General features: G+C 43.4%; 1 protein-coding gene across 6 annotated transcripts in view; it reads right to left on the bottom strand.

Moving 5' to 3' along the window:
- The window catches only part of PTPRN2 (protein tyrosine phosphatase receptor type N2), a 914460-nt gene that overhangs the window by 495340 nt on the left and 393299 nt on the right, over positions 1–25821 (bottom strand). For all 6 annotated transcript variants that reach the window (XM_053263441.1, XM_053263436.1, XM_053263440.1 and 3 more), the window contains one exon: positions 17631–17710. In XM_053263441.1, coding sequence (XP_053119416.1) covers positions 17631–17710 — 80 coding nt within the window. The remainder of the gene's footprint in view (positions 1–17630; positions 17711–25821) is intronic.

Here is a 25821-nt window from a genome sequence, read left to right as displayed (position 1 = left end):
CATTATTCTGATGTGTCTTCCAACCCTCAGTAGTAGCTAGGGGCATATGAGAGCCTGCAGGAGGAAAAGGGGATGGGAAGGTCTCACTGTGCAGGTATCTGGGCATTATTCTTTCTAGTGTGTGGGTAACATACACTGAACATTTATTATCCCTCTATATTATGAGTTTTGGGGTGTGTTTTTTACATTTTATATCCCACTCTTGCTCCAAGGAGCCCAGAGCGGTGTACTACATACTTAAGTTTCTCCCCACAACAACCCTGTGAAGTAGGTCAGGCTGAGAGAGAAGTGACTGGCCCAGAGTCACCCAGCTAGTTTCATGGCTGAATGGGGATTTGAACTCGAGTCTCCCCGGTCCTAGCCCAGCACTCTAACCACTACACCACGCTGGCTCTCTTTTGGGTTTTGTATCAGAATATTTGCTAGTATAAGGCAAGTGCAACACTAAATCCAGGACTGAATAATCCTACAGAAAATTCAAATGGTGGGATCTCTAAACTGACCAAAAAAAGGCAAAGCTGTAAAACAGCACAACGGGGCCTTCTAGACATCCAGCCACCTTGTTCCCTTTGATTTGATGGCAGAGATGCACGAGAGGGGTTCCTCTGTGTGATGCCCCACCTCCGCCATCTGGTTCCCAATCAGCCTGCTTTCCATCACCTACTAAAAACCTGTCTACCGAGGCAGGTTTGTCTGAGGTCATCATTTAATTTCTAGCTCTCAGCAATGCATTGTTTAATTGCTTTAGTGTGTCTGCTGCCTTTATAATTCATTTTGTTTTGTTTTTATTGTATCCAGTTTGTGATTTTATTCTTGTGAGCAGCCTGGAGCTCTCCTTTATTTGGAAAGGTGGGGCATAAATCCCACAAATGAATAAAGAAACCATGTAGCTCTTTTCAAAGTTGAAAGCATGAACTTTTAAAAGGGATGATAGAAAGTATCTTTAAACGTGTCTACTCACTCACGAATAAGCACAACAAACTACCTTACACCTTCCAAACAATAAAGGGCGTGAGTGTGTCTCTCTCAAATCTGCAGGAGAGGAGAAGCAGCACAGAATGGGGTAGTGAATACAAAATGCCACTTTCTGGGTTTCTTTCTAATGTTTTCGGCTACAAAGCCTAACCTGCACCAGCCTTCTTAAGACTGAGTCTCAGGAGGAAGAGCAGTACTCTAAATATGGGTTACCAACTATATGCAAATTAGAATACAACACAAAATCAGGGCTAGCACAACTTAAAACCGGGGGGGGGGGGTTCCAATCCTGGTTTCCAATCCAAACGGTTTTGGGTTTCCAACCCAAACTATAGTCTGTGAGCAGGCTCCAGATGAGATGTAACCCAAAAGCTATATTTTAGCTAAATGAATCAAGATTTTGGGTTATGTTGTCTGAACTAGAGATGTGCACGAGCCATTCATGCAGCCGCCAGAAGGGCGGGGAGCGGTTCCCTTAAAAAGCAGGTAAGGAGCTCCTTATCTGCTCATTTGCCACCCTGCTGCTTTTTTGGCAGTGACGCCCACTCTCTAAAGGGCTGTGCGCGGCTGTGGCACTGTTCCCTGCAGCCTCTGCATGGCATTGTCATGCACATGGCTCAGGGGCGTAGCAAGGTTGGAGTGGGCCCAGAGACAAGATTTTAAAATGGGCCCCCCCCCAAGTCCAGGGCCTCTGCACACCCCAGGCCCCCAAGGATTTAAGTCTGATATTCCAAAATAAGTATGCTGCCTGCAAATACATTTCACTGAACACACACACACACGTCACAATATATAGTGATATACATTGAGTACTATACATTTGTATTACTTTTAATGCCTAGAACACACTAGAAAGATGAATTATTAAAATGGGCCCCTCGCTGCAGATTAGCAAAGGAGACTTTCAACCATGCAGGGTGAACCTATGTTTGTTTTCTCAGAATTCTGAACAAATTCAGTCAAGTTTGATTGCAGGAGGTTTTTCACAGGAGGCTTTTAAAGCCCTTTAAGACACATCTCCTCTGGAATGGAGGTGCTGCATTCACATGTTGGCCAGATTGACCCTGAAGTCCCTGCAAGTTATTGGGGAGCAGTTCACACACAAGAAAAATAAAATAAAAGCACCACACATGCTTCACAGTTCTAACTCAGACCTTCTGGGTTGCAAAACAACTTGAACATAAGTGCATTTATAAATGAATGAATGAATGAATAAAATTAACAAAATACTGTTCCAGAAGTTTTTGCAATTTTCTGCCATGAAACAAGCCACTTATAGGACTTTTTAGATAGTTTTTTTTATGTCAGCAAATTTTCCAAGCTGTTTCAAAATAAATATTCAGAGACTTCTCGGTCCCTCCCCACCCCCCCATATCCAAGCCCTATGGCAAGCAGATCCCTATATATGGGGGGGGGGGCGGGAAAGGTAACCACAAAAAGGAGTTCACACTCTACCTGGCAAATGCTGGTCTGGGTTAAGCAGGGCAGCAAGGGGTCTTCTGCTGCAGAGAACACTCTGGCTGCCTCCTCCTTCCTGGCTGGCTTGGGCCCTACTCGAGTTCAGGCTTCACTGCGGCCTACACGGAGGCCTCCGTGGAAGCCCCGCCCACCCGCCGATCAGCTGAGAGGCGGGAGAAAAGGAGCTCTTGGCAGCTTGCCTGCTGCTTCGATTGCGGGCCAGCAGAACAAGCAGGAGAGATGGCGAAGAGGGCAAGTGGCTGAGAGGCTATGGGGCTGGGCAGGGGGCAATGGGGAGTCACATGAGGTGCCTCTGGGGTGCCCCTCCAGGCAGTGGGGCCCCCAGACAACTGTCTCCCCTTGCCCTATCATTGTTACGCGCCTGACATGGCTGACACACCTTTAGAGGAGAGGGCAGAGTGGTGAACGAGCAGGTCAGGAGCTCCTTAAAGTAAAGTGTGCCGTCAAGTCGATTTCGACTCCTGGCGCCCACAGAGCCCTGTGGTTTTCTTTGGTAGAATACAGGAGGGGTTTACCATGGCCTCCTCCTGCGCAGTCTGAGATGCTGCCTTTCATCATCTTCCTAGATCGCTGCTGTCTGATACAGTAGCAGCGGGGATTCAAACCGGCAACCTACTGCTTGTTAGTCAAGCATTTCCCCGCTGCGCCACTTAAGGTGGTGTAAGGAGCTCCTTACCTGCTTTTAAAGGGAACTGCCCTCTGCCCCAGCAAGCCAGTTTGAATGCTGGCTCCGGAGCTGGTTTGGCGCTTCCCAGAGGAGCCTTCGTGCTGCCAGGGTGGGCAGGGTGGACGAACAGGATGTTTGTCTGCAGGGGAGATAAGCTTTCCAAGCCTTCCTTCCGGCCCACCCAGGTCTGGAACAGATCTTTTGTCCAAGTATCACCACTTGGCAGGATGATACAGATGGCTGATTACCAAAGTGTTATGTGAACACAATGGTAACTCACTCCTGTAAATGTACTCGGACTGGTGCTTTTTAATTTATTCATCAATATAATAGATACAATATGCTACATAAATACTAATGAGGTTCCTGACATTCTTTGCTCTGATCGCAGTTTATCTTTTTGCGGACCACAATTATGTTGGGAACAGATACTTACTGCTTGGCAATGGGGTTCTCTGCAAAGCTGTAGTGGCGCACAGCTCTTCGAGCAGGGCTGCACAACTGCGGCTCTCCTGCAGATGTCTGACTACAGTTCCCATCATCTCTCATTACTGGGCACTGTGGCTAGAGATGATGGAAGGTGTAGCCAGCAGAAGAGCCACGGCTGTGCAGCCCTGCCGTAGAGGAACAATGTTTTTTGCTACTGACCCAACCGGCTCCCTCCACGAGCCACTGCACTTTACTGTTCTACAGGCTACTGAATTCACCAGGTCTGTCCATGACTCACTGGATTAAAGGGTCGCTTTGGGGCAGGGGAGCACCTCCCTAGAAAAGTGCCCCCCTCCACATTTTTATTTCAGAAATCCAACATGTGGGACACAACTCGCCCACTCATAACTGTATTTTGCCCCTGCCTGCCCTCAGTTTTATTCCTGGTGCCGCCACTGACTAGATTCCACCAAGCTCTGTGCAAAACCCTGCCTTGGCTCCACCTTTGTGACTTCACCAGGGGTGTGTGTGGATTTGTAATCAAAAGCTGGCAACCTAGCTCATGCACTAGCACAGGAGCTGGTGTGCCCTTTCAAGAATGCCTATCAGGTCTTCCAAATGGGCAGTCTTTAAGCCCAGAAATGATTTCCCCATTTCCCCCTTCTCCGAGAACTACATAGATCTCAGCCTTTCGCACCATTATCAACACCTCTTTCTTATAATGAAAACACAAGGATCTTTAAGTAGGAGCAGCCACACATATTGTTGGAGGTTTTTTCTTTTTTCTTTAAAACATTCTCATTACTCAAGAAAATTCATTAATTGGGAGTACAGAGGATTATTTTATGCCAGGTTCACCTTTTCGTACTTTACAATTGTAATGAGGCAGGTGTTGATAGAGTGCAAAACGGATTTAAATTTAAAAGAAATAATGGCACAATCCACCTTTAATAAGTGTTAAAGTGTCATCACACACTACTCCTCTTATTGATCTGCCTGTGTGATGCAGGTAGGAACATGCATGCTAATGTTACCCACACGGTGATCCCCACCAACCCTGGGGCACTCTTGTTCATATTACTAAGCTTTGGTGGCTTACAACTGAATATATTATATTTCTAGGGAAGGCAAGAGGATTGGTATGCCATTCAGCAGACTATCCATACAAAACAGCCAAGAAAGAATCTGCACAATACATTTACTGAGAACAAGAGACTTCTTCCTGCTAAAAAGGCTCCTCTTTCCTGTAGGATGTTGGACTTAGCTATTTGTTCCTTTTTCTGAGGAAGAGCAGGAGGAGCCAACAAAGATCCTATCGATGCACTAAACAATGAGCAAAATGCATGTATTTGCAATCCTAGAACGTGACTATTTACACACAGGTATCACATGGCTTGCCTTGTGAAGCAGCCTTAAACATAAACAAATAGTGCAGGCAGGGGGGAAAAATCATCTCAGAAACTCCATTTGTGACCCAAGCATAATATTTAATTCATCAATCATTCTCTAATCACAGAATATGCTGCTAATATCCTCCTCTGCCCCCCCTCCATGAAGCAGCCATGTAAACTAAAACTATAACAAATGAAATTGTGCCATATTAGTGGCTTCATTTTTCTCAATGCAAAGCTGTAATGAAAACTGGTTTCAACAACTTCTAATTACAAAAACATTCGCTACCTGAGTCTTCTCCAGCTGAGCAGATTAGCATATATCTTATATGCTGACAGTTATGACCTTCTCTCCAGCAAACACTTGTCAAAAGTAATTACCTGGATGTTTAGGAAGGAGTAATGGGAGGTGCTTCTGCCCACCTTTGCTTGTTACTGATCTAAAACAAATAGAAAGCTTTGCCAAGAGGCACCCCCTTGAATTTGGCATATAAGAATGTGCTGCCAGTCTGCTATCGTTTTTAATGGGATACTAAATATTAGCCACATGATTTCCTGCCAGTCAAAACTGCCATTACCAAAGGAGATGGATAGAAAGATCCACTCTACAGGCCTTCCAGCCCAAATGAGTGTACAGTTCTGTGACTGCTGTCATCATGTCCCTATGCTATTGAATCAAGCAAGCCTGGAGCAATTCATGTAATTATACCTTACACTTTTCTACTCTACTGACTTCCATACAAGACTATTTTGCAGATTTCCCCCCTCAACGTCTCTGTGTATTTCAAGAAGACCCGTTTTGCAAGTCACAAAACTAAAGATTGGAGATATTAAGTTACTGTCACAAAAACATACCGTTAATGTGAATATTCAGATGTTTGAGGAAATGGGAGCAGTTTTACATGGCTGTGCTGAAGTGGAAGGGTACAAAGTGAATTCCAGTAAGTACGACATTTCATATAATGGTGGTTCCCTGATATTCCATGCCTTGTTTATCATTTCAGGGTTCTGCTCAGGTCTACCTGCACCTTAGGATGCCTCCTTGATAATCAGGGTAAAGAATCTAGGTTAGGTTGGCAGAGATCCTTCACCTAAATAAGCATGACCATCCCTCTATATGTCTGCATAGGGGCATGTAACATGAAAAGATCAGTGATTGCTAGCGGGGATTCCTTTACAGCATTTTGCAGTGATGAAGCATCTTGGAATATGCTTCCTCAATACTTCTACCTACCACCCCAGGGTGGGCTACTCACTGCTAAAATGTCAAAATTACATCCTCTTGTACTCTTATCATAAAGACAATAGTGGCTCCAATTTGCAAAAAGGGCAGCAAGGACAATACACAGAACCAACTGAGAGAGAAGCTTTGGATAGCTGAGGGTGGTTCAGCAGGAGGACCATCCACTCTCTAAGGGCAAAATATAATAGGAACTTAAGGCCAATAGGTAGAATGGGGGAAAGATCATGGAGACCTTTAACTGTAAGAGGAAAGAGTTGGTGCTAGATGCGAAAAAGATCATCATAAAACGTTATATGGACAGCATTATATTCTTTGTCCAGCCCTTACAACACATCCTGGAGGAACCACTGGGAGCAGCAGCGAGATGGCATGTCTGGGCAGCCCGGAAAGAGAGCCACCAGCAGCGGGTGCTGATAAGGAGCTTTGGACCATGTGCCAGTTCCCAGCTGCAGCCCCAGATCTTTTCCGGCACTGCCAGGAGGATGGAAGCCGGCCGAATGTCCAGAGGGTGGGAGTGGGAGGAGCAATGTGGTGGAACACACTCGCAGGGGAAGTTGAGAGGCAACAACATGGCAGAAGGGGGAAGGGAAGCAGGAAGGAGGGGCTAATAAAGGCGGGGGTTGGCAGAGGGGGCAGGGCCCAAGCAGGAAGTCCCCCATGCCTCTCCTCACTTAAGCAACCCTGGGCTGATGATGAGAGAGAGCAGACTGCAGGGCAGCCTAGGTCCTCCAGTGAGAGACTAGGCCCACTCGTGGACAGTCTGGCAGGTGTGGCGGTGGGTGACGTGAACTCCCTGTATCGATGTATGTGGAACTAAGTAGGAGAGGTGGGGAACACTAACACAGCAACACAGGGGAAAGATGCAGATAGAAAGAACAGCTACTGAGACGTGCTTGTTATTACAGCATGGAGCTGGAGCAGAAGGGACTCAGATGGATGCTGAAGCTGACTTCTCTAATAAAAGTCTTTTGTTATATACTCCTGTTTGCTCCTATAATGAATGCAAACTCCACTTGAAACAATTGCCAGTTTGCTTCTGGGCCAGATTCAAAGTGCTGGCTTTAACCTCTGAAGCCAAACACCATTTGAGGCCAAGGTATTTGAGATACCACTTCTGTCAATACTGATTTGCCAAGGCACTCCATTCTGCAGGTCAGGCCTTGCTCTCAGCCTCACCACTGACTCAGATAAGGTTGATGGAGACCAAGGATAGGACCTTTTTGGTTGTGGCCCCTTGGCTTTGGAATGCCTTCCCAGAGTAGCTTCACTGGGCTTCCCTTCTTACATTAACCAAAAATGATTTAAAGACCCTCCTTCAGAGGTTCAGATTCCTATTCCAAGCATTTGAGAAGTTTCCCCTGTCATTCCCTTGCTAAACTGAATAACCCATATTTTCAATGTCCAAAACATTTCCATCCCCCAGGAATGTCTTTCCTCTACCCTCAAAAAAATTAAGTGAGGATTTGCTCCTCAAGTTTGGAGAGGAGAGCTGGTCTTGTGGTGGCAAGCATGACTTGTCCCCTTAGCTAAGCAGGGTCTGCCCTGGTTGCATATGAATGGGAGACTTGATATGTGAGCACTGCAAAATATTCCACTCAGGGGATGAAGCCGCTCTGGGAAGAGCACAAGGTTTCAAGTTCCCTCCCTGGCTCCTCCAAGATAGAGCTGAGAGAGATTACTGCCTGCAACCTTGGAGAAGCCACTGCCAGTCTGCGAAGACAATACTGAGCTAGATAGACCAATCATCTGACCCAGTATATGGCAGCTTCCTATGTTCTTCCTAAGTTTTCCCTCTCTTTGAACGTCTGCCCTCTCTTTAGAACAGGCCTGCTCAACTTTGGCCCCCCCCCAGCTGTTTTTGGGCTACTCCTCCCATAATCCCCAGCCACAGTGGCCAGGGATTATGGGAGTTGTAGACCAACATTTTCAGGAGGGCCGAAGTTGAGCAGCCCTGCTATAGAGAGGCTTTTTAGTATGTTAACCTGCAGCCACCTTGATCTCTGGGTTTCAAACTTGGTTAAATTGGGCTTCCAGTTTTTAGCACTATTTTAATAGGTCTGTGCTACCTGTTTACTTTTATTCTTATGTTGTTTTACTGTGATTTGCTGTTGTGGTGAACCATCCCAACTAGCATTATTCCCAACGCGATATATAATCGTACAAGACAGTAGCGTGCGACATGCAATTGTGCAAGGGTCAGCAGGAATGGTACTGCCCTCCCGTGCAACACTGTGCTGGCTGATTTAGAGCCCTGCAGCAGCATGGGCAAGTCTGTACTGCCTGAGTTACACTGTGGAACATGTCAGCCATTTTAAATAAATAACCATAAATAGAGGAGCATGCAAGGTGGTCTGTGAGGCCCACATCCCAAGCTGCTGTTGAAATTCTTTTATTTTTACCACGAATGGAAAAACCTCAGTGAGGCTTAAGATCTCATCCCTGCTTTACATTCCATCCACATGAGAGGCTGAATCCTGTGTTGCTACAGAAAGGGTCTTTTCTGTTGTGGCAGCCTCATGTGTCTCCTTAGAGAAGTCCACTGGTGCTCATCCCTTTCATTCTTTCCAAATTAAGTAAACGTGTTTTCATATCAGCAAGACTTCCTATAAACTGATACCTAGTTTCAGCTTTTGCAGATGTGCTGATCTGATATTTATGAAACATATTTTGATTCTATGGATTTGTTTTTTGTTAGGACTTAGGTAATGCCAAAACTTTATTTAGATGTCTTTTTTTTTTTTTAAGGGATCAATAAGAGCCTTCGAAAAAGGAGTAATCTGAACTGCAGAAGACATACAAAAGTTTTGAGGCACTTTGAGATGTCTCCTCTCACTTGTTTCTTTTGGGTTCAAAGGTGCCATTTCAGGAAAAAGCACATCCAGTCACAGAAGGCAAGCTCCCCAGTTTTTGCTAGTTCCCCTACCTAATGCAAGCAAAGTGCTGCTCCTGAGGATTGGTCAGAGGTGCTCTTATCCCTGGACTTTGGCCCGGGGTCCAGGGCCTCCACACACCCTGGGGGCCCTCAGATCCTCTTTAGTCTGCCCTGGGGGGTGCTGCACCCCTGCGCCACTGGCCTGTGCTGTGCCAAGCGGCTGAGTGTGATTGTGACCTGTGCCGGGTGCTTTAAAGACAGAGGGGGAAGTGGAGAAAGAAATATGTGGGATGGGGATATGTTAAGTTGAGTGTTGAAAGGTTTCTGCTAATCCATATTTGCATAAATAGGCCTGTTTTATATTTTTACATTCCTGTGAGTTCAGTTGCTGTTTGTGCCCTCGAGAACCCACATGTTAAAAATACTGTGTGTGTCATGGGGGGGGGGGGGTGCGCGCGCGCACGCGTGTGTATGTAGGGGAATGATGCTTAACTTGCAGAGGGTGGGCCTCCAAAAGCCTTTAGGTCCAGGCTCCAAAATTACCTAGGTGCACCTCTGGGATTGGATAACTCTCCAGAACAGCATGGGAAGCTATTCTTCCCATGTGGGGGAGTGAGGAACTGCAGCAGGTAAGGGGAACTGGCAAACATTGGAGGCCCTGCTTACACAAGAGCAAGGTTACCTATTACTGATTTTAACATAAGCCACTCTGTGTTTATATACAGGTAAGTAATTAAGTTCTTAAAACACACAAGCAACATTGAAATGATCAGGACTGCAGGAAGAAGAAAAGACGAGGGGGCACAAGTGTTCCTCATTCTATAACTTGGCCACCTACACTAACAGATTTAGCCACTGACCAGGACTCAAGTTACTACTGACATTCCTATTTTCCTGGAAACAGCTCCTAGGCACCACATCCAATCAAATTATTGTAATGAGGGGAAAGGGTTCAGTTCCTCACTTGGCTTCATCACTCTTGTGCCAACTGTTTTAGTAACAGCTTGACTGTAGTAAGTCCTTCAGCTAATGGTTATTAGTGAAGCTAAACATGGAGAATTGTACTGTGATGCTACTTAAGGAATGAGGCCAAATTAGGCACCATCTCACAAAGAATTAGCAGATGTTGTCTATGCATGCTTTAAAGCAATGTTTCAATCATTTATAGCTTTTGTAATGCATTTGTTATTCATCCAAAAAGTTTTGGATGTAATCTTCAAAGATACATATTTACAGGCAAATGTCCAAATAGCCTGCAGGTGTTAACTGCCACAGCTTGACTGACCACAGGGCATCTCTACAGATTAAAGTCTGCTGAAAGTCCACTATAATATTTAAAACATACATAATCTATGCTTCCTTTTCAACAAGAGTCAAAATCAGACTGATAGTCCAGTCATCATTTATTTAGAAGTCCATCCATTCAACGGAATTTACTTCTGATTATATATATTTAGGATTTCCACCTGAATTGTTTTGATTGTGAATAATTTAGTTCTCAGCCACCTTAGTGCAAGAAACCCAAATAAATTCAGGCACATGATATAGTAGTTTAGTTTTTGCTTGTATCATATCGCATTTCAGACATTTTGGGCGAAGAGTTTTACAACACACTCACCCTAGATTTTTGTTCTGCTTTTGGTGTCAAAGTTTTTAGTAATGATCATACGGAACTTCACTAGGGTAGCATAAGGGAGAAAAGCAATGGGAGTAGTCTTTTTTAACCAATGTCAGTTCACAGAGAAGAAACTGGACAAGCATAAAGAACCTATGGGTTCTAAAAGGTTACTACAACTCAGGGCATAGCAAGGTTGAAGTAGGCCCAAAGATAAGATTTTAAAATGGGCCACCCCCTCACTGAAGCTCAGCTCATGAAGTAAAGAAATCTTAAATGAGGCTGAATAGTAGGCATGCTGTTCTGGTAGCTCGCGGTCTTAACACTCACATCAATTTCGGAGGATGAATACAACCGAAGGAAGCTCGGGTGGGTGCGCAGCTGGGGGAGTCAGTCATATGACTTGCCTCTGGGGGGGCCCAAGGTGGGGGGCAACCCCAGACAACCATCTCCCTTTGCCCTATTATAGTTACGCCCCTGCTATAACTCCATGCTGTAGTAGCCACTTCCCAAGCTGAGTAGGGATTAATTATATTGAAGAAAGGTACAACAGATACATTCTGTTCTAATTTTTCAAACAGCATTACTCTGTTCCTTTATTAGCTTTAGTAGTAAAATACTTTACTTTGCTAGCTTATCCTGCCACTTCAGTGAGAATGAAAGGACTATGGGATCTGTCTTTTTAAAGACTGGGATGAACACTGCCTTGTGCTGTGCTCTGGGTTGTGTAATATGCAGGACCAGCTAGATAATGTGGCAGGCTGAGATGGTCTCCTCAGGTGTGAATGGTCAGGGAGCAGGGGCAACATGAGAGCACCCGACCGCCCAATCTGTCAGTTGTCACCTGGCTCAGGAAGCATAGCAGCACCCGCCCCACCTACTTGTCCACTGCCACCTCACTCCGTGGTATGAGATTGCCCATCCCACCTACTTGCTGTCTTGCTTGGATCTGAAAAGAAGGAGGGAGGCAGAGCAGAGGAGGAGGAGAGGAAAGTGATGGGGAAACCCTCTAGCTCACCATTCTCACATTCCTTCCCATCCCTCTTCTCCTTTTAAACCCTAGCAAGTCAGTGGTGGCAATGGGCAAATGGAGTGGGCACTCTCATGCCACTGAACCACGCAGGGGTAGGGGCAGGCACCACCTTGCCTGAAGTTCTAGGGCTGCCCCCTGTAATATGATTGGAGGGGCTATGTTGTTCATTCAGTGTTTAGTTTTTCCTAGCCTGGCAGAGTTGCAAACAAGATTTCTGGAAAAGAAACGAAAAAGGATTCCCGAGCGCTGTTCTTGCTTTGGAACCGTCACTACCAACTTATGTGCCTGCTTTTGCACACAACAATGTTTGTTCAACTTGTACATTTGTAAATAAACAGATTAGTACAAATATACCATACATCTCCAAAGTTGATTTCTGAAAAATAAATAAATCTGTAAAGGCTGTTCTGAGCTTACCACTGCTTGGGGAAGGGAAACAAACAAATAAACAAACAAACGAATGAATGAATGAATGAATATTACAGTGGCTGACATGTTTCAATTCAATTCTTTATTATGTACAGTACTTCTTTTGATGTTCAAATTAAATGAAAACTCTTGTGTAAGTGTGTGTTGCAGCGCTAAGGGACACCTCACAGAGGAAATACCAACATTCAGGGGAGTCAGACAGGGATGTATTTTGGCTCTGCTGCTATTTAACTTTTATATTAACTCTCTTGTCTCCCATTTACATAATCTAGACCATCATCCACCAAAATTAGCAGACAGACATCTTACTTTACTTCTGTATGCAGACGATGCTGTCATTCTCTCACAAACTCTGATAACTCTAAGAAGAGCTTTGAGGTCTCTTGCTACCTATTGCAAAGAACAACTTTTAGAAATTAATTATAACAAAATTAAGATCCTGGTATTTGCGAAGAGACCAAAGATTTGGAACTGGTCACTAAATAGGCACAGGTTGGAATAAGTTAAGTATTTCAAGTACCTTGGTGTCATACTCCAGTCCTCAGGTAGAAGGGGTGCACACAGAGAATATGTAAGGCAGAATGCACAAAAGAGTCACAAGCAATTCAATCTTTCCATCGCTCCAGGGGTGACCAATTGATCCCCTCCGCAATAAAACTCTTTTCGGCCAAAGTATGAACACGGGTCCCATATGGAGCTCAACTTGGCACGTACTCTAACTTCTCTAAGGTAGAAGCCGTGCAATCTAATTTCCTGAGGAACATTTTTCAGGTTTCCTGGTGTGTGCCCAGTGCTGTCCTTCGTCTGGAAGCAAGACTGCTTAAAGTAGAGGCCAGAGCATGGATTAATAACTTTGAATTCTGGCTGAAACTGGTTTTCCACCCCGCAAGTCAAGCTCCACTTGTGGTAAAGGATATCTATCACTCCAGGTGGAAAAGAAAGCTGGATGAAAGACTGCATCATTATTGTTTCTCCCCTTTTGCATTGATCTCTGGGGTATGAAAATGCCAGGGTCAAACTCAGACAAAGAATATATGATATGGAGTGTCAAACTGATCAGGGCTCTATTCCTATTGGTGTCCATTTAGGCAACCAAGTTCTGAGTTTCAACCCTGCCAGATACCTAAACCACATAACTGTGCCAAAATACCGTAGAGCAATGACACAGGCACAATGCAATGCCTTGCAAACAGCAGTCCTGGAAGGAAGATATTAAAAAATCCCCTATAAAGAACGTCTCTGCAAATCAGGAGATATTGAAACAATGGCTCATGTGCTCCTTTATTGTCAATTTTACCGAGATATATGGCGTAAACATATAACTCCTTTTATTAGCTGCCATACAGGTTGTACAGCTTCTTTTTATCTTCATTATCTTTTGACTAACCAGAATGACCTGAGATCTTACAATGTGGCTAAGTTCTGTTTAATAGCCAGTAAAGTTTACCAGGAGTTCATTAAGAATAATTATTAACTGACTTTTATGCTTAACTATTGTATCATAACCCTGTAGGTTATGTACTGTAGGTTTATTTTGCTGGGCTTCCTTTTGTAAACTGTGCTGGTCTGTGACTGTAATAAAGGAACTGATTGTTTGATTGATTCTTTATTATGGTCAATTGACCAGCAGGAGCGGGGAAAGGCTGACATGTTTCTGATTGGCCCATATTGCTACTGGGGAACTCTGGTGGGCTTGCAAAAGAGCAGAAGTGAGCAAATACTCAAAAGTTGTACACTGGAACTTTGGAAGCACAGCTTCAATTGTTTCCAAGAGAAGTTGCATTCCCAATGTGCGGGTACACAACCTTAAGTATTTACATACTTCCAGTCTTGTCCAAGACTCTTGGTGTTTCCTTAGAGACCAGCAGCAGCATGGGCCAACTGGAAATGCCAGTGTAAGACTGTACAACATGTCAGCTACTATGTATGTAACCCTTATTTTTAAAATGGCCCTGTTGCATGGAGCTTGAAAATAATTTTTATTATATCAGGGGCAGATGCTGTTACATAAACAAACCACAGCATTTAACTTATTTCAGGACCATATACAATGAATATTTTAATACTGAATTTATTATTTAAATACTGAATGACAAATACTGAATGACAAGCAATAGGACAGAAAAGTTTAAAAAAACCATAATTGCAGCTTTCTTTTTATCACCTTCATATGCAACCACCTTATACTATCTGACTATGCCAAGGCAATCTTAATAAGCCTATTCTTTCTTTGATAGGAGTTGCAAACGTGTGTGAAGAGAACATACCCCTGGGCGACACAAGCTTAAAATGGAATATAATTTGCAAATAGACTATTTAAGGATAGGATTCCCAAAAGTAACTTCTATATGTTGAGCAATTACATAAGTTATAATTACACTTATGTTTGTGGGATCTGTACAGCTGTTTCATATGGAGAGACATTTTGCCTTACTGACAATAGTCTCCACCTATATTTCTTCTAGTCTGAAACTGGAAACAAAGGAAGTAAAAGCCAGAAATTTACTGCATACTGAAGATTATATATTTTATATTTAGGAAAAAAAACAAAACCCCATGATATTGTCTGTAAACGGTTTCTGAGGGAAGCAACTTTTCAAAGGCTAGCTGGTTTATGGCGCCAGCCCCAAGCCAGAAAATTTCCTCTTCCTTCCCTGCTAAGCATGTGGAGGGAAGAGACAGCAGCAGGAAAAGTCCCTTTAAGGTGCCATTTAGGCCCCTAAGGTGTCACAATCCAGCACACAACCTGTTGATCCTGGTGACGAAACTGGGGGCCAGTGAGGATGAAAGTGGTGAGATATTGCTACATTCTTCTTCTGTTGATGTCCATTCAGTAATAATATATTTATTGGGCAGCATCTAGATTAGTTTGTCATGATAAACCCCATTGAAAGCAATGAGATAAGTTGGGTGTGACTAATTAAAGTGTCATGAAATTAATTTCAATGGGACACATCAAAAGTTGTAATTTTATGGCAGCATCTATCTGTGGTATAATGCAAATTATTTTCAAGAATCCAGCTCAGTGTTGGTGAGATATGCAATTTGATATGTTGGAGAGATGCCTCTAGTTGCTCCATTGCCTCTAGTGCTCAGTGTAATCAACTCTACAGAGAAGTGGTAGCTAACCAAGATTACAAAACTTGTCCTTGAGGGAGAAGAAAAATTAACAAGATGCATATAAGTTATATTGAAAACCTACAAGGGTTTGTAAACTGGAATTTTTCACACAACATATACATGATTCTTTCCTTAAGCAGTATCTGCTCGAGAAGCAATATCAAGTTCTACAAGCAAGAGATACTCTCACATAAGAAATAAAAGGAAAAACAGAATATCTTTTCTTTCTCTACACTGTCTCTGTACAAACCTGCACAAGTTCTAACCACCCAAACCCCCAACACTTTGGCAGTAGCCTACCAGTCTTTATGTGAAGTCTCAAGTGAGCAAGCAGTCAAACCAGGTTTCTAAAAGCCCCTTGTGGACTCTGCCACACATGGCTGCTGGGTTGCATTTGATTTGGTGCATCACAAGCTGTACAGACACGGGATACAAATAAAACAGCTGCACTTTGGTACAAGAGGTTCTCACAATGGGCTGCACAACACTTCAAGAGAGGACATTTGCATCAAAATTAAATCTAAACTGGGAGGATCGATATTAGCTAATTTTTAAAGCACTTTATCCAAGTAGTGGTGCATCCAGTGCATGCATTTAAATGCATCACCAGCACAAGCATAATCCATCACCATCACCAGCACAAGCATAATCCAGTCAGACCACCACTAATTTCAATAGGAATGTTGAGCACATAAGTTACACGTACAAGCCCTATTCAGAGAGTGGGAGGTGGGGGTGGGGCAGGAATTCTGTACACAATCGTAGTGTATGAAGGGGAAATAGAAGTCCTGCCCCCATGCGTCACTCATCCTCCCACCTGAGCTCTTCATGGTTACAGGGGTTTGTCTGAAGAGGTGATGTAGGTGGCGCTGTTCAAGTCCAGGTGCACTGTTCTAATTAGCGGTACAACTGCACTCTTGCACAGTATCACCAGGGCTGCATTCCACATGTGCAGCAGCGCTGGTTAATCAGGAAGGCTCGCGCTGTCTTGCGCATCACATGGGCGGCTGTCTCCTACCGTACTGGAAGTGGAAGCAGCCTTATGACCAGACTCTATGCACATTTATTTGAAGCAATTTGTTCACAGCATTGCAACCTTAGCATAACAGTTTTGCATGGTATAATTTCCAGATTTAGTAAAACTTTATGAGCTCCACTATAAAATCAATACCATTACTTTGTTGTCCTTACTAAAAGTTGCTTTTCAGTTACATTCCTAGGCACAGGAATGCCAAACATAGAGGCAAAATGGGTAATCACTTGAGATGCCAAAATTCATGGGTACCTGCCTCAGAAGTTTCTGAAAGAGAGAGAGCTGGGTCTCACGATCAGTGAGACCTGGTTCGTAGGACTGAGCGGAGAGAGTGGGCTAAGCCTGCTCTCCCCGCTCACGATCAGAGCAGGAGCCCTGGGCGGCCACCCACATGATTGCTGGCTCCTCACAATTTAAATAACCTGGGTTTGTGGAGTGCTCGCTCCGCAAACCTGGTTTTAGGGGAGGGGTACTTGAGTGGGTTACCCGCTCTAGAACCACCGGGCCCGCAGCTGAGCCAAGTGGTTCACACAATTGCAGAAAATCAGGCTAGCGGAGGCTAGCCCAATTTTCTGCAATTGTGTGAATAGCCTCAGAGAGTTTCTGCCTGTCCTTTTGAAGAAGGTACACAGGGTCAACTTATGACAGACATTAAAAATGAAAACAGCATCAGAATCAGCTCTTGATCAATTAATGTGATGTTGTTAAGCTGTTCAACATATGATAAGGCATTGGGGACTGGAAACTTTTAATTGGCCAAGGATAATAAAAGGTGTGGGGGGAGACCATGGGTTAGTCCTCCCTAGACAAGTAGACTCCCAGACACAATTTCTAGTAGGTGAAACAATTTACAATTGAGGTAGGCTTTAGTTGTTGATCTACAGCATTTACCATCTATGGGTCATGGGAACTGTCAAATTAACTTGACAGTACAAACACATTTATAGCCAATTCCTAAGTCCGGAAATAAAAGTTTAATTGTAGTAATACTTCTTTTGTGTAATACAGCTATACTTGCTGGAAGTCACTGATGTCAAATATTCATTTAAGAACATTCAGACTTTATTTTCTTTCTCTCAGAAACAACTTTGTGGCCTCTTTCAGGATGAAATCCAGGGCTCATTCTCTATTTAATTCAGTTCTTTTACAAACAAGGAAGTGTCAGGCAGTTTTAATTGAGTCAGAAATGTTACACTTAAGTTTTCCATTTGAGCTACCACCACTTCAAATGTCTGTTTCATTAAATGTCAATCTTCTGGTGAGAAAGAGCTTTCTTGTTGCTGGGACTGTCTTTCTAAATTCAATGGTGGGTGGAGAAAAGTATTGAACAATAAAGATTCTTACCTGCTGCGTTGGCAACATCAGCTGTGGTGACATTGTAGACATTTGAGTGCAATTTGAAGGTCACTGCCGGCCCCACCATGCTACAAAACATGATTTGAAAGAAGAGATTTGTAATAAAAAAAACAGCATCCAGGATATGTTCAAAGGATAATCTCCCATCTCTATTTTGGTTTAATAGGGCCAAACCACATCTTACATTACATGTGCAGTTTTCCATTGTGTGTAGATTAGGATTGTGACCATGGTGTGCAGAGAAGTGAGTTAGCCCTTGCCTCCTATGTCATGGTTCCAATGAACATCTTCCCTCTCCAAGCTGCCATTGAGGCTATTCACACGATGGGGTGAAATCGGGCTGGCGGAGGCTAGCCCGATTTCACCGCATCGTGTGAACCACCAGGCTCGGTTGCGAGCCCGGTGGTTCCTAGGCGGGTAACCCGCCTAAGTACCCCTGCCCAAACACCAGGTTTGCTTAGCTCAGCTCACCAAACTGGGTCTCAAAAAACAGGAATTTGAGCAATTTTGCAATTGCACAAAAGCTCCATTTAAAGCAAATGGCAAGTGTTGCAGTTGTGCACTACTGTGCAAGCGTAAGCATGGTTGTGGTAACAAAACACTAGTTTGGAATGAAAGTTTCAGACAGCACATAGTAGCTAACATGACAACTTTGCACTACATTCTTCTGCTTAATTAGTCAGGATGTCAGCCATTAAGGACTTTCACACAATCATCATTTATGGGTGGTTTGGGGGAGGGAAGAGCCCCAAACCCAATCCCCACACACAAACAGAGTCTCTCTTGTGCACTGTGCACTCACCCCCCAGAAAATCAGGCTGCACACTCCGGTATAGAGAAAATGGAGCTGGGTCCGCCAGGATATCCCACAATGCACTGCATGCACAGTCAAGAGGCAGCCCTCAGTACAGCAGCAACTCTCCTCTGACGGGTCCCTCTAGCCACAGGACTATTACAAAGATGGCCATTGTCTGCCCAGGTACTAAGGTCTTGCTCCCTTGCATCAGAGGTAGCTGCTGCCTAGTGGTCCTGGTTTCTTTTAGAGGCAACATGTGAGGATCAGGATTGTGCGGGGTCCTGGGGAAGGATTGCTCCCTTCCACAGTTACTGTGCAAGAATATTATTATACTTGAGTTTCTGATGTGCATGTATCCCCTATAGGAGAGGAGAATTCTCCAGACCAGGGTTTCTTAACCTTGGGCCCCCAGATGTTGTTGGACAACTCCCATCATCCTCAGCCACAAAGGCCATGTCTGGGGATGATGGGAATTGTACTCCAACAACATCTGGGGCCCCAAGGTTAAGAAACCCTGCTCCAGACCAAAAGTCCAGTACAGACAAGACACACTATACAGGGTATTATATACATGTATACATTTTATTCGTATTACATAGTTCAATGATTATTATTGAACTATTATTCAATGATAGTTCAATAATACAGAAGACAGTTAAAATAAGCACTAAAAACGTCTAGAGGGCCATTCATAAATGAGCAGTTCCAGGACTACAATTAGGTCACCAACTCCTTATTTCCAGGCCATGCTACATTATGTTAAATAGCAGCTGATTCTTTGACAGGGGTTCAGCACTGAAGGCCACATCAGAAACCTATTGTGACTGTGAGCCAGAGGTCTAATGCCTCATTTACATGTTTTAGCTACAGTTAACATCATTTGTGCATCATTTGCATTAACACAGTGGCTACCAAGCCACAGTTGGTCAAATTCTTGTTATTATTCTGCAGAACTGAAAATGAAGTAAGAACTATAAGACAATTGTATGCTGGTCCCACATGTTTGTTAATAATAAAAACCTCAATTTTTTTGCATAATCCAGCCAGCCTTTCTGCCTCCACCCCACCATATTGGGGTCCGAAAAGCTTAGATTTTTCAAAATGCAATAAACCCAGGCTTCTCTTAATTCCCTTTTGATTTTGGAGTCTTAATGCATATCATGGTCACATTTCCAACCTATAATTAGAGGGTGGGGTTTTTTTTACAAAAATACTTATTTATTACAATGAAAGGTGAGATCATCAGGATTCTTACAAGAGACTGAAAGCCACCAACATGGACATTATAGATAGTGCACAAACCTCTATGGTGGTGTCTTATCTGTCTTAGCACAACAGAAGCTAGAGCAAAAAGCCCCATGTAATCTGTCTAAAATGCAGCTGCATCAGAAGTCCTTTGAAAAGTTCAGAAAATAAAAAGACATACTCTAGAGGCAGAAGTGGAAGATTATTAGCATCCAAACCAAGTTAGTCATGTCTAAGCACCATTTTAATCAATGAGACAAGCTTGTCATGATCAGGGCATAGCAAAGTTGGAGTGGGCCCTGGGACAAAAAGTGAAGATGGGCCCCTGCCCTGCCCCTGCTTCTTCTTCAAATGCATGAGGAGGAGAGCAAAGAGCAAGCTGTCACCCAGATGGTGGACACCCCTCCTTCAGCCGTCTGGAGACATTTGTCCCCCACATAGGAAGCTGCCATATACTGAGTCAGACCATTGGTCCATCTAGCTCAGTATTGTCTACACAGACTGGCAATGTTTTCTCCAAGGTTGCAGGCAGGTTTTTCTCTCAGCCCTATCTTAGAGAAGCCAGGGAGGGAACTTGGAACCTTCTGCTCTTCCCAGAGCGGCTCTATCCCCTGTGGGGAATCTCTTACAGTGCTCACACATCAAGTCTCCCATTCATATGCAACCAGAGCAGACCCTGCTTAGCAAAGGGGACAAGTCATACTTGCTACCACAAGACCAGCTCTCCTCTCTACCTGGTCATGGCTAACTAAAGTCCCATTAATTTCAGTGGGACTTAGTAAAGATTAACTGAGTCTGGATGTTACCCAGTGTTCTCAGATAACTGGAACTATCAATCAGCCCTGGTATACCAATTTAAAATTTTCAGAATTTATTTGTTATGAAATCTCATTATCAACAATTTAAATAATTGCCAAGATTTCAAGAACACACTTTTCAGTTTTTATTTGTAACCCTGAGGACTAGAAACATACTAAGGTCTTTCACACGATCATCTGGCAGTGTTTTGAGGGAGAGAAGAGCACCTATCCTGATTCCTACAGATGGCCAGAGGCTTCGTTCAGCTCTGCAAACACACCCTGCAGGTGATCACAGCAGTAGCAAGCATGAAACACAGAAGGTCCTCTTGATCTCGGGAGAACATTCCTGGCATGCATTGCATGGTCAGGAGGCAGGAATTTAATGTGGGTAGCATCATGTTGTTGTTGAATGGCTGGGACTCAGCAAATGTGGTAAAAATAATTCGGATCAGCAGTAGACCAAGCCAAAGCATAGGCTGAGAGTCCCTTTATATTCTGTTAGTCCTTCACCTGGCACATCTGACTGTAGGCATGGGTGGAAGCAGGGCTGAGGTGGTACGTTGCTTTGTAAACTGCCGCAAGACCTTGGTATGTGGTGATATAGAAAAGTAATAAATAAATAATTAATAAATGTGTCACGTGGGCTGAAAGAAGGGCTTACAGTGAGTCAGTTCTGTCAGGCTGAGGGTGGGGTCACAGGTCAGCAGGAGAGCATCTGCTTTGCATGCCGAAGGACCAAGTTCAATCTCTGGCATTTCCAGGCAGGGTTGGGGGAAACAGGAGAGCCCCTGCTAGTCAGTGTAGGCAATACTGAGCTAGATGGACTAATCGTCTGACTTAGTATAAGGCTTATTATTATTATTATCATTACATTTATATCCCGCTTTTCCTCCAAGGAGCCCAGAGCGGTGTATTACATACTTGCGTTTTCTCTTTCACAACAACCCTGTGAAGTAGGTTAGGCTGAGAGATAAGTGACTGGCCCAGAGTCACCCAGCTAGTATCATGGCTGAATGCAGATTTGAACTCGGGTCTCCCCAGTCCTAGTCCCGCACTCTAACCATTACACCATGCTGGCTCTCTTAGCCTTAGTATAAGGCTTATAATCGTCTGGCTTAGTATAAGGCTCCTCTTATGCAATTAGGTTGGATCAGTTCCAGTTTGTGACTCCTGAGGATGTGGACAAGATGACTGGAACGGTACGGCCCACCACCTGTCCTCTTGACCCTTGCCCAACATGGCTTGTTCGATCTAGAAGGGAGGTTGTTGTAGAAGGCCTGGTAGAAATTATAAATGCATCTCTGAGGGCGGGTAGGATGCTTCCTAGTCTTAAGGAGGCAATTATTAGACCACTTCTGAAGAACCCTACTTTGGATCCCGTAGAGCTGAGTAACTACAAGCCTGTCTCCAACCTTCCATGGCTGGGCAAGGTAATTGAGAGGGTGGTGGCCTCCCAGCTCTGGACAGTCTGGGAGGAAACGGATTATCCTGACCCATTTCAAACTGGCTTCTGGACTGGCTATGGGGTGGAGACTGCCTTGGTCGGCCTGATGGATGATCTCCAACTGGGACTTGACAGAGGAAGTGTGACTCTATTGGTCCTTTTGGACCTCTCGGCGGCTTTCAATACTATTGACCATAGTATCCTTCTGGAGCATCTGACAGGGTTGGGGGTGAGAGGTACTGCTCTGCAGTGGTTCCGCTCCTACCTCTTGGGCAGGTTCCAGATGGTGTCCCTTGGGGACTGTTGTTCTTCAGAATCTGAACTTTTGTATGGTGTCCCTCAGGGCTCCGTATTGTCTCCGATGTTGTTTAACATCTACATGAAACCGCTGGGAGAGATCATCAGGAGATTCGGTGCAGGGTGTTACCAGTATTCTGATGACACCCAAATCTATTTCTCTATGTCAGCATCATCGGGAGAGGGCATAACCTCCCTAAATGCCTGCCTGGAGTCGGTAATGGGCTGGATGAGGGATAAAAAACTGAGACTGAATCCAGATAAGATGGAGGTACTCATTGTGTGGGGTAATAATAGTAAAAACTTCCTGTGTCGGGAAGCTTTGGTCAGACAAGCTCAAGGACTGCACAGCTCCTCTCCTTTGCTCTTTAGCATCAGGACCTTCCCCGGCCTGTGTTCGCTGTGCAGCCCATAGAGTGCAGCTCTCTGGAGCTTTGGAAACCAGGAGCTCTTCACACACTTGAGCAGTAAAAGTAGTTTTAAATGGTTTTATAACAAACAAGAAAAGCAGAGCTCTTCATGAATAACCATTAAAGTATGAATGTGTGCCCTCGAGGGAAAGCTAGATTTTTTTTAACACATGTAAGATAAATATATTAGAACAAAATAAATTATAATGAATTATGGCAACAACTAATAATCACCATGATGGTCTCTGGCAAGGAGTCTGTCACTTTGGTATTCTGTTCAGTGCCTTGCACACTTTTGTATACAAATGTTAACTAATATTTTGTTAAAAATTGTTGATCCCACTTCTTCATCCAAGGGAATTAGAATGGCATTTTACCCTAACAGCAAACCACTCAATTAAATTATGGAAAGAGAGAGCAATTTCCCAAGCACTGTGCTTCATAGTGGATATTTCAACTTGAATTTTCCCTAGCCAGAACCACTACATTAGTCTATACCATGTTAATTCTATCTGTCTTTGACTGACAAATATGTTAAGAGACTTTTTAGGGTTGATGTAACCTGAAAAACCAATCACAATGTTAAAAAAAAAAAAAGTGTCCCCCCGCTCCCAATAGATTGGCTGAGAAAGATATTTACATTGGCAGCAGAGAAATATGAGATAATGTTTCATCACTAGAGCTACTACACCTCTGTAAAGTCTGGCTAATATGAACCACAATTGTCTTGACATCATTCTTAAATACTAAATCTCAATGGAGGACACAGATTGTGTTTATGACCAGACACGCTTCATTGCTACTTAACCACTTCCACAAATCATCCATGATCCTGTTGGTTAGCAAAGAGTGTAACCTCCTTTGTCACAGCTTACATCATGCACAAATGCAACAAATTGTGCTGATGAAAAACAGCTCATAACTATAAAACCACAAAGCCCAGCTGGTCAAATGAACTAAAACATCAAAGAGGTGTCACACCGCTATACATTTACAACGACAATTAAAGGACCTTAATCATATTTGAGAATTAGATTGCAATGTCAGTTGCATTCATGCAAATTTTCAACAAAACATGTTTGATTTTCCTGGATTTAAACTCAATTAACAAGAGCAAGGTATTGCCTCTTGAAATACTCCTAGCCTACATAGAGCTGTATAAAGCATAAATCTGACTTCAAGAGTATTTCAGGATGTACGAATACATTCTATAAGAAAGTAATCCTTCCTATTCAAAATGCAGTGTTTATTTCAATAACCAGCTAATATTTCACTTGAAATGAACAGACTAATTACCCCCTCTGTTGGTGGAATTTCAGCAGGCTTTAAAAAAATTATCATTTCACTAATGTTGCCTTTAGCCATGTTTTATTTTTAAACACAAACATGAGAAACATATTGTAAATTATCACTCTAATGCACTGCTGGCTTATAGTCAATCCATAAGAGATGACACATATACGGAAATTTGATTCCAGATTAACAGTGTCATGCTCTCCCCCACCCCATTGTCTCTCTTTGAACACCACAAATGAGAAACAGAATCTGTACTAACAACAACATTTATTTCACTATTTCTAACATGGAAAGAAAGCATATATTAGGGATGTGAACAAATCCATTTTTTATTCAATTTGTGTCCCAAACAAATCACCCCTGATTTGCTTTGTATCAAAATCTACCCCCTCCAAATCACCCCAGATTCGATTTGTATTTGCTTTGATTTGATTTGGATTTGGACCAATTCAGACTACTTAACAAGGTCCTAGGGGCACCAAATTTGGGTGGTGGGTAGGTCCCCATGGGTGCCACCTACCACCCAAATTTCAATGCAGTGGGACACTTCGTTGAATTGTAATTTTTTAAAAAATTGTTACTGATTTTGAACATTTCCGCCATAGGAAACAATGGGGATTCGAAGTTGCCATATCCTAACCCTAACACGGATCCCCAGCTTTCATTTAAAAAAAAAAAAAAAAAAGCTAAGCTCTAGCCATTGTAGAAGTGGAGTTATGGAGCAAAACGTGCAGTCATTATTTTTCAAGTGTTTGGATTCGTTGGTGTATAATAACCTTTCCTCATAATGAATCCCTATGAGGATTCATTGCACATCTTCATTTCTTCTGTTCATTTTGACTGTCACTGGACAGTGCCAATTGTCAACTGCCATGTGCCAACTATACTTAACCCCACCTGCAAGGCAGTGGGGTACTTATTTTAATTTTTAGGAATATTGAAATGTTTAGATTCTTTGGTGTCTAATAATTTTTCCTTATAATGAATCCCTATGAATCCTTATAATGAATCCCTATGAGGATTCATTATACGCCTTTTTTTCTTCTGTTCATTTTGACTATCATTGGACAGTGCCAACTGTCAACTGCCATGTGTCAACTACACACACACACACACACACACACACACACACACACACACACCCCACACACTGGGGTGCTCAGTTTATCTTAAAGGTATTTTTGAAGTGTTTAGATTTTTTGGTGTCTTCATTACACATCTTCATTTCTTCTGTTCATTTTGACCTCACTGCTTTGCAGGTGGAGATGAGGAATTAGTGGCATCCCATGTTCCAACTACCCCGCAACCCACAAACCACTGGGTACTCAGTTTATATTTTAGGAATTTTTGAGGTGTTTAGACTTTCTGGTGTGTAACGAATCCTCATAGGGATTCTTTATGAGGAAAGGTTATTAGACACCAAAGAGCCTAAACACTTGGGGAAAAAACCCTAGAACATAAACTGAGTAGTACCCCACTGCCTTGCGGGTGGGAGTGGGGTGTAGTTGGCACATGGCAGCTGACAGTTGGCACTGTCGAAAAGACAGTCAAAATGAATAGAAGAAATGAAGGTGTGTAATGAATCCGCATAGGGATTCATTGAGGGAAAGTTATTACACACCAAAGAATCCAAACACTTGAAAAATAGTGACCACACATTTCGCTTCATAACTCCACTTCTACAAGGGCTAGCTTAGCTTTTTTTAAAAAAATGAAAGCTGGGAATCTGAGGGCATTAATAGGAGGTATCCAAATCTCAAATCGATTCAAATCGAATCAGGCGCGATTCAATTTGTACCCGAATCAAGCCAATGGACCACAGGGGTGATTTATTTTTACTCCAAGTCACCCGAATCAGCAAGATTCGGGTACAAATCTATTTGCACCCACA

Source organism: Hemicordylus capensis, chromosome 6 (assembly GCF_027244095.1).
Source record: "Hemicordylus capensis ecotype Gifberg chromosome 6, rHemCap1.1.pri, whole genome shotgun sequence".
NCBI classification, from domain to species: domain Eukaryota; kingdom Metazoa; phylum Chordata; class Lepidosauria; order Squamata; family Cordylidae; genus Hemicordylus; species Hemicordylus capensis.
Note: the sequence above shows the minus strand (reverse complement) of the source record. Positions and strands in the feature narration are given on the sequence as shown.